The sequence below is a fragment of the Hippopotamus amphibius genome, chromosome 11 (assembly GCF_030028045.1).
Source record: "Hippopotamus amphibius kiboko isolate mHipAmp2 chromosome 11, mHipAmp2.hap2, whole genome shotgun sequence".
NCBI classification, from domain to species: domain Eukaryota; kingdom Metazoa; phylum Chordata; class Mammalia; order Artiodactyla; family Hippopotamidae; genus Hippopotamus; species Hippopotamus amphibius.
The window spans coordinates 115,095,706-115,105,285 of NC_080196.1; the positions used below are offsets into that span (position 1 = coordinate 115,095,706).

Sequence of the window (9,580 nt, forward strand, 5' to 3'; positions counted from 1 at the left end):
TCAGTTTAGTTCTGAGGAACATATGTTTTGGGGTTGCAGATGAATGAATGGGGGGAGGAGGAGGAGGTATGGTGTAAACTTCCAGCAAAATAGAAAGAAAAACAAAGTTAAATGTTTTATAACACAGGATTATTGATGCTTTGAGAGTTTTCCGCATATACAGTTGATAAAGTGATGTAGTGAAACTATTATTTGTCTTTGATTATTACGTGCCTCTGATGTAAGAAGGGTTTCTGATTTATGTAACTATTTTGAGTAAAAAGAAATGTCATGACTTTAAGTATATATAATGAAAGTACATCCTGGTTTTGAAAATTAATATAAAAATATGGAGTTTGAATCGAGGAACACAATTTATAAGAATTTGAAACCTAACACTTAAACAGATTCAAGCTAAAATATGTGACATACTGCTAAATTCTCCTTATTAAAGTGTTTTCTTCTGGAAAACCTTTCCTCCCAGCCATTGGACTAGCACCTTCATCAGCACCAAACCAGCGTATCCTAGATGTGGCTTTACTGTCTCCCTCTTACCACTTTCCCCTGCCCTGCTTGTTCAAATCATGTTGGCCTTGGGAATTCTGGCTTTAAGAAAAATTCCTATAACTGGTCAGTCATTTTTCTGTCAAAATTTTATTTAAAAAATTTGTTGTCACTTGTCCTCCTGAGTCCTGCTTTCTCCGTTTTGTGTCTCTTACCCTCCTTGAACCAACACTCTGCACTCTACTAACAGACACAGGATTCCTTGGAGCTGCTTTGATATGGTTATTCTGCTCAGAACAGCTTGTGGCTTTTCAAATATGCCTTGTTTTGAAGCCCTTGGCTTTGTGAATATTTCCTTGGGTGGGCCTCACTGATATTTGTCATCTGAATTCTTAAAAGATTCTATAATGTAACATGCAATATAATGTATAATTATATGCTTTTCAGCCGGAAACATTTTTTGAAATCCTGGTACAAAGCAGGTAAAACTTTCTGAGTGCTTGATACAGAGAGGTGAAAGTTAGGGTCCTTTTCCTCAGGGAGTTTATGTTTTTGTTCGGGTGAGTAGGGCCTGGCACAAAAAGTTAAATAACAATATGAAATAATGGAGATTGAATTTGTTAAATAGATACCATATTCAGAAAAAAAAATAAACCACTGTTGCCTAGTGTGGTAGAGTCCGTGTTGTCTGCTAGTTTTAGTACCTTACTCCTCTCTGTTCTCTAGGCAGCCTTCTTGCTTTCATTTGTCTCTGGGTAATAGGATTTATGAACAGAGATGGTTTGGGAACTGTAGCAGGAATCTGTGGCCCTGCTGGATTGTGTGGCTCATACTGCAGAGAAATGGGATGTGTTGGACTTTTGGTTTTGGGATGGAGACGCTCAGGTATCAGGTGATGGAGCCCAGCTGTTGTGGGACCTGAGGACGCAGCCTTAGGCTGACGAGGAGACAGGGACTATCGTGGGGACGAGATTTCCATCAGCACCCAGAACACCTGACTCCACTTCTTTTCTGCTTCTCTCCTTGGTTATTTTTTCACTGTCCTAGAACTTTCACATCCAGGTGTTTCTCTGAACATTTGCTTTCACTTTTCTTGGGTAAATGCCTAGGTGTGAAATTGCTGGGTTGTATGTGGTGTTTAAGTATGTATTTATCTCTGTAACAAACTGCCGGACTCTTTTCCAAAGTGGCTCTACTGTTTTGCTTCCCCACCAGTGGTATGAGTCCTGGCTGCTCTGTGTTCTCACTGGACTTCATATTGTCAGGGTCTTTGTGCTTATGGACTTACCTTTTAATAGGTTTGTAGTGGTATCTTCTCTGGTGTTGATTTGCATTTCCCTAGTGACTAATGATGTTGAGCATCATTTTGTGTGTTTCTTTGGCATCTGGATGCTTTATAAAGTATTTGACACTTAAATGTTCTGCCAGTTTTCTAAAGATTGGGTCATATGTTTTCTTATTGAGACTTGAACATGTCCACAATGTGTATTCTGGACACGAGTCCTTTATTAGATATGTGGTTTGAAAATATTGTCTCCGAGCCTGTGACTTGTCTTTTAACCCTTTAAACAGTGTCTTTCAAAGAGCAGATTTCTTACTTTGATGAAGTCCTATTTATCATTTTTTTTCTATTATGGATCATATTTATGGTGTCATATTTAAGAAATCTTTTCTTAACCTAGGGATCTATTCAGTACTAACAGATTAAGTAGTAACAAGTTGTTAGTAAGTTCTGTTGACCCTTTAATTATGTGTAATTTTGATTAAATTTCTGGTTTTTCAGTACAGTATTTTGTGGAGTATAAGATGCACCATTTAAAAATGAATCACTAATGAAACTAAAGTAATACTTCACTTAAGCTGTGTTGTAGCATCGAACTGTCAGTTGTAAGGTGTTTCCAGATTTCAGAGATATTAAAATATAAGAAAAAAAGTGTGTCAGAATCAGTGAAAATGGTTTTTTAAATTTGTGATCTGTGGTTGGCTGTTGCCCTAGGTTTATTATAGATCCTCCTGGAAGTGCCAGAACCTGGGATTTCTAATTGCTGGGAAGGCAGTGGTAACATGTTGTTGAATGTGCTTGCGTGATTTCTTTGACCAGTGACCCAAGAGGAAAACTGCATGACCAGGAGAGAGGGTGACAAAACCCCGAGGAGGGGAATATGTTTATGTGTGTATGAGAGAAAGTGGTCATGAGAGCACAGATTTGGGAAGGATGAGGGTGGCCTGCAGCCACTGCGATAGCTGGAACCAGCGTTGCAGAACAGGAAAATCTCAGCCCCAGCCTTTAACGTGTCCACACCGTAACCATGCTCCTTTGTGAAGCTAGGGCCAGTGTTTTCTGGTGCACCAGCTCTGGGATCATACTACTCTCAGGTCCTCAGACCAGCAGGGTTTCCTGGATGTTAGAACAGACGGTGCTCCTCGGTTGCACAGCTGTTGTACAAATGTCTGTTCTTGGGCCCCAGACTTGTTCAATTCCCCATGTTTGCCTTACAGGGAAATACTGTACTGTCAGGGTTGTAGTCTGTGGCCTGAACTTACCTCAGGATTATTCACAGTGAGTTCGGCACACTCCCTTTTTCTTCAGTGCGTGTCGCGTGGTTTATTGGTACTTGTATGTGCCACGCACCGTCCATGTGTCTCCTGCCTTCTCCAGGGATCCGGGGAATGAAAGACAGTGATGATGGGTTTAACAATTTGCAAGGTTGCTTATATTAGATAAGTTCCAGAAGTTTTAGAATTTGGAGTAAAAACACCATTGGAACTAAGAGAAATGGGATGAGAAAGGGAGAAAACAACTTTTTGGTGCAGAGAATTGAGTTTAATTGATGCAATTAAACTCAATTTATAGGACTAAGTAATGAGATTTGTGCTTTAATGGCTGGTTTGGAAACAGGGTTCAGCTAGCTGTGATTTTGGGGCCAAGCTGTGTTTGAATGGCCTACATGCTGAGAATAGATGTTACATTTTAAAATGTTTGAGAAGGAAAAAAATGAAAAGAATACAGTTTTGTGAGGTGAAAATTTGAATTGGGGTCTCTAGTGTTATTTACACATTACCCGTGGGTGCTTTTCCCTTACAACACAGCACTAGATCTGGCAAGTTAGAAGAAAAAGAATCTTGTGCTTATCAGCTGTAGAAGGTGTGGCATGTGATAGGTTTATTAAACTATGCTTGACTTTCTTTTCTTTTAACAGAGATATCGAACAAAACCATACTGTTGTAGCCTCTGTAAATACTCCACAAAAGTGCTTACTTCATTCAAAAATCATTTACATCGTTACCATGAAGATGAAATTGACCAAGAGTTGGTGATCCCTTGTCCAAACTGTGTGTTTTCCTCTCAACCCAGAGTTGTAGGAAGGCACTTCAGAATGTTTCATGCACCTGCTCGGAAAGTCCAGAACTACACAGTGAATATTTTAGGTGAAACTAAATCATCTAGGAGCGATGTGATAAGTTTTACCTGTTTAAAATGTAACTTTTCAAACACTCTGTACTACAGCATGAAGAAGCATGTGCTGGTCGCCCATTTCCACTACTTAATTAACTCCTACTTTGGCCTGAGAACTGAGGAGATGGGTGAGCAGCCAAGAGCTGATGATACCCTTTCCACAGAGAAGATGCCCCCGTCTGACAGGTATTACTGTAAAAAGTGCAACGCCAATGCCAGCAGCCAGGATGCTTTAATGTATCATATTTTGACATCGGATATACACAGGGATTTGGAGAATAAGCTTAGGTCTGTGATCTCAGAACATATTAAGAAGACGGGACTTTTGAAGCAAATGCATATTGCTCCAAAACCAGCTGCACATGTGGCTGTACCACCGAATAGCAGTGCTCCGGGCATCCCAGCCACATCTCCTTGCTTCCACCTTGCCTTGCCACAGAACAGTCAGAGCCAAACTGTAGTACAGCCAGTTCAGGGTGCAGCCCCTCCGGTGACTGTGGCCTCGGGTGCTTCTGGAAACCTCACCCATTCTCCGCCAACCGTTGCCCAGTCTCATGTGACTCTGGTCTCCAGCCCACTGCCAGTGGGTCAGAGCAGCCTCACCCTGCCACCCTCGACACCTCAGCCTGTCTTCCTCTCTCACGGAGTCCCACTTAACCAGGCAGCAAACCCTCCTGTGTTGCCCTTGAGTCAGCCGGGTGGACCTGTAAATAAGTCTGTTGGGACCAGTGTCCTCCCCATAAACCAGACCATCCGCCCAGGGGTTTTGCCCCTCAGCCAGCCTGTTGGGCCCCTAAGCAGACCAGTAGGGCCGGGAGTTCTCTCCGTAAATAGACCTGTTGGGTCTGGTGTCCTTCCTGTCAATCCCTCTGTCACCCCTGGAGTTCTTCAGGCAGTCTCGCCGGGGGTGATTTCTGTGAGTCGGACAGTCCCGTCAGGGGTCCTTCCTGCAGGACAGATGACCCCTGCTGGGGTTATCCCTTCAGGACAGACAGCAACTTCCGGGGTTCTCCCTGCTGGCCAGGTGATTCAGTCAGGGGTCCTCCCCCTCGGCCAGACGGCCCCATCCGGGGTGCTCCCTGCTGGGCTGACCGTCCCGCCACGGGCTCTCCCTCCTGGCCAGACGGTCCCACTGAGAGTTCTCCCTGCAGGTCAGGTAGTCCCACCTGGGCTCCTTCCTCCCAACCAGACGGTGTCGTCAGGTGTTCTCCCTGTGAATCAGGGTATTAACTCTGGTGTTCTTCAGCTCAGTCAGCCTGTCATGTCAGGGGTTCTTCCTGTAGGCCAGCCAGTGAGGCCTGGGGTCCTGCAGCTGAATCAGTCGGTGAATACCAACATCCTGCCCACAAATCCGCCCATTAGACCTGGTGCTTCGCCAAACACCACTTTCCTAACATCAGGCTCTATTCTCAGACAACTAATACCCACAGGGAAACAGGTGAATGGGATTCCCACATACACGCTTGCCCCAGTATCTGTCACTTTGCCTGTGCCCCCTGGAAGTGTTGCCACTGTTGCCCCTCCCCAGATGCCCATCCAGCTCCTGCAGTCGGGCACAGCTGCACAGATGGCCAGTTCCATGGCCAGCATGCCCTCCCCACCAGTGGTGGTAAATGCCACTCAGAATATGTTCGTTCAGGCCTCTTCGTCTGTGGCAGAGGCGAATCAGGTGCTCAGACAGGCAAAGCAATGGAAAACCTGTCCAGTTTGCAATGAGCTCTTCCCTTCCAATGTCTACCAGGTCCATATGGAAGTGGCGCATAAGCACAGTGAGTCCAAATCTGCTGAAAAACTGGAGCCGGAGAAGCTGGCAGCATGTGCCCCATTTTTAAAGTGGATGAGAGAGAAAACAGTGCGGTGTCTGTCTTGTAAGTGCTTAGTCTCGGAGGAAGAGCTTATCCACCACTTACTGATGCACGGCCTGGGGTGCTTGTTCTGCCCGTGCACTTTCCATGACATCAGAGGCCTCTCAGAGCACAGTAGGACCATGCACCTAGGGAAGAAGAAGTTGCCCATGGATTATAGTAACAAAGGTTTTCAACTGGATATTGATGCCAACGGCAACCTGCTGTTTCCCCACCTTGACTTCATTACCATATTGCCCAGGGAGGAGCTGGGTGAGCGCGAGGTCTACTTGGCCATCCTGGCTGGGATACACTCCAAGTCGCTGGTGCCCGTGTACATCAAAGTGAGGCCCCAGACGGAGGGTGCGTCCGGGAGGCCCGGCAAGCAGGTGTTGACCTGCCCCTTTTGCTTTGGCACCTTTGTGACGACTGAGGCATACGAGCTGCATCTGAAGGAGAGGCACCACATCACGCCAACGGTCCACACCATTTTGAAATCTCCGGCTTTCAAGTGCATCCACTGCTGCGGGGTTTACACTGGCAACATGACCCTGGCAGCCATCGCCATTCACCTGCTGCGCTGTCGGAGTGCCCCGAAGGACAGCAGCTCAGACCTGCAAGCCCAGCCCAACTTTATCGAGAACAGTGAACTGCTTTTAGTCAACGGCGAGGTGATACACGACTCCAGTTTTTCTGTAAAGAGAAAGATGCCTGACGGCCACTTTGGGGCTGAAGACCAGCGGGATGGTGAGCAGCAGCCTCTCATCATAGACGCTGACACAGACCCGGCCCCAGAAAAGGTGTCGAGCGTCGTGCCTTTTAAAAGACAGAGGAATGAAAGCAGGACGGAAGGACCACTTGTTAATGACGATGCTCTTCAGATTTTAGCATTAAATCCTAAAAAATATGAAGACCGTTCTTACGAAGAAAAAAAGCAGTTTCTTAGAGATTATTTCCACAAGAGACCATATCCCAGTAAAAAGGAAATAGAACTGTTATCCTCACTCCTGTGGGTGTGGAAAATTGATGTGGCTTCATTTTTTGGAAAAAGAAGGTATATTTGCATGAAAGCAATAAAAAATCACAAGCCTTCTGTACTTCTAGGCTTTGATATGTCTGAACTTAAAAATGTTAAACACAGATTGAACTTTGAGTATGAACCACAAAACTTGTAAAAAATATTAGGAACTCTAAAGTACTAGATAATTAGTAGTTTTTTTCAACTGAGATTTTAAAAGTTATTTTCTTCACTGTATGTTGAACTAATGAATTTCAGTGGTCTTTATGCTGCTCTTTAGATTTATTTCAGGTGCTCAGAAAGACTTCTATATAAAGAAGTGACTAGTTCTTTCAAATTTATTGTTTCTGCAGTTTGATTTTGTAACAATTATTTGTCATTTTTCCTCTGTCATGTAAATGAAATCTTTTGATATTTCATGCACGCCTTGTTTTCCCAATAGTGTCAGTATCGTATGATAAAAACTGAAATCTATATGTGTTTGTTTTTCATTTAAGGAAATTTCAGCTTGTTTCAGAATACTTGATTAACTGCGAATTAAAACAGTGCTCTCCCTCAGCTTCACAAGTAGCAGCAGATGATACAGTAAATGTTTAGAGAAGTGAGTAGAAGCCCCTGTGACATGTCTGGTTCCTTAAGGATGCACTGCATTAACTTATGCTGATTTCTTCTTGTAAGGTATTTGTTTATTAGATTATAATTTTGATTTGTTTTTTTTCAGGTTTGTCCTAACAGCTGTTTTTGAGTGTAACTCAGAAAACCAAATGTTTTCTTATGTTAAATATATACTGAACCTGAAGTCTGGTATTTAAGCTCATAAGTCAAGAGTTATTTTACAAATAAAGTAATTCTATAGGTACAAAAACACTTCTCAGTGTAGACTTTTCCCCTCTTTTTGATATGGTGATAAGTCTTTTCTCCATTCAAGGACAAGACAGTAAATCTTTAGTGCCTTTAGAACAAACACTGAAAACACACTCACAAGCTCTCCTCCTAACCTAACTGTTCATGAACCAGTGAAAGGGAAGGACTGTGTTACTCAGGAATAAAATGTTGACCCCTGAGTGTGGCTACTAACTGAAATTTATACACAGGTTTTCAGGGGACAAGGTGAGATGAGTAGACCGGAGCTAGTCTCCTGGTTAGTGTATTAAATTTCTTGACAGGTTTCCTAGAGGTAAATGTATTCATTCTGGGGAAATGGGCTTTCCCATAGCCTAGCTGTCCAGGTTAATGGAAGGGGTATTGCTAAGGAACTCGAGTGTATTACTGTCCTTTGGACAGCTGAGCCTCGGTTTTTTCACACCATAGAAAATAACTTAAAGCATCAGAAGCAGTGATGGAGGCCAGCCACTTTAGACCGTAAGTTGTGATGCTGGTGACACACAGCAGAGGCACCTGTGCAGCACACTCAGAAGATGTGACAGTCTCTGGGAAATAATATTACCATATGGATTTTTAAAATATGCTTGCATGTCATTGCTGTACTGTGCATTTTTGAGGCAGTCGTGAAACTGGTGTGTGATTGTTGGTGTGCTCTGTTGTAAATTCAAAGAGCTTGTTCAAGTTTTTTTTTTTTTTTTTTACCTATTGTCTTCAGAGTGTCTATTTTGAATTAAAACTTGTTATACCACTGCACGTAGACCTGTTTAATTCTTTTAACTGTTAAAACATCACGATGACTCAGGAGCAATCTAAATGTGGAAGTAGATACCATGTTTATATTCTAAAAAATATTACTTGTCATTGTGAAAATAAGCACAACCCAAAAGGGCTAACTAATTACAGGGTCACAGAATAGATGTGGCTAGAGATCCTTGCCATGGCTGATGGCAGCTGGGAGCCAGCCCTTCTCCAGGATGTGCTCTGTGCCGACCGCGCAGTGTGCCGACTATGTGGTCTGACCCTCCCTTCTTCAGCTGTGCACGTTAGGGGTCCTCTTACTCTTTGTGGGGTGACTGTCCTGTCCGTTGCAGGATTGGAGCAGCATCCCTGGCCTCTACCCTGCAAGTCAGTGGCACCTCCACCCACCCCCAGGCTGGCAGATGTGTCCCTGACAAGTGTCCCTGCGGGGCAGAAACAGCCCTGAGGAGAACCACGGTGATGGAGGAATTCTGGTTTCTAATCGTATTTCAGCTTTTGATGTGAAATCTTTTTATACTGTGCTAGTTACTGGTTATTAAACAGTTTTTTGGGCTTACAGATCAAAATTTGATATAAGCTGGGCTTCAAAAAACAAATGTAAAAAAATGAGTAAATTTATTATCATTAATATTATTATTATTTTTGGCCATGCTGTGCAGCATGTGGGCTCTTAGTTCCCCCGACCAGGGATCGAACCCGTGCCTCCTGCAGTGGAAGCATGGAGTCTTAACCACTGTACCGCCAGGAAAGTCCCTAAATTTATTATTTGAAAATGAAAAACTAAACTATAGATTAATAGTAATAAATCCTTCCTTCCACCCTCTTCCCCAAGATTACATATTTGAAGTCTATTCAGTGAAAGACAAATTAAAATGTAGCATAGTATTTTAGCTTCTGAATTCTGTTACCCTTTTTTTGGATGTCATTTTTTAATAACTAGGAACCACATCACTTCATTTGTTACAGTGCATAATAAATGAGAGACAGTAATTCAAGAGAGCCCCAGAAAGCTTTTCATCCACCAGATAACTGGATAAGTACCTTCACCACCCACACCTCTGGTTAATTTTTCTTTTGGTCACTGCTCTCACCTACCCATCAGCATGCTGCTTCCGGAATGGAACTCTGCCTGCA

General features: G+C 43.4%; 1 protein-coding gene across 5 annotated transcripts in view; it reads left to right on the top strand.

Annotated features, from left to right (window-relative positions):
• ADNP2 (ADNP homeobox 2) overlaps positions 1-8,519 on the top strand; it is a 31,898-nt gene extending 23,379 nt beyond the window's left edge. For 3 of the 5 annotated variants that reach the window (XM_057699341.1, XM_057699342.1, XM_057699343.1), the window contains exon 4: positions 3,684-8,519. In XM_057699341.1, coding sequence (XP_057555324.1) covers positions 3,684-6,959 — 3,276 coding nt within the window. In that variant the 3' untranslated portion in view covers positions 6,960-8,519. Of the gene's footprint in view, positions 1-2,982; positions 3,044-3,683 lie in introns of all 5 variants that reach the window. The other 2 variants (XR_009048039.1, XM_057699344.1) reach the window with 2 other exon arrangements.
• The last annotated feature ends 1,061 nt before the right edge of the window (positions 8,520-9,580 follow it).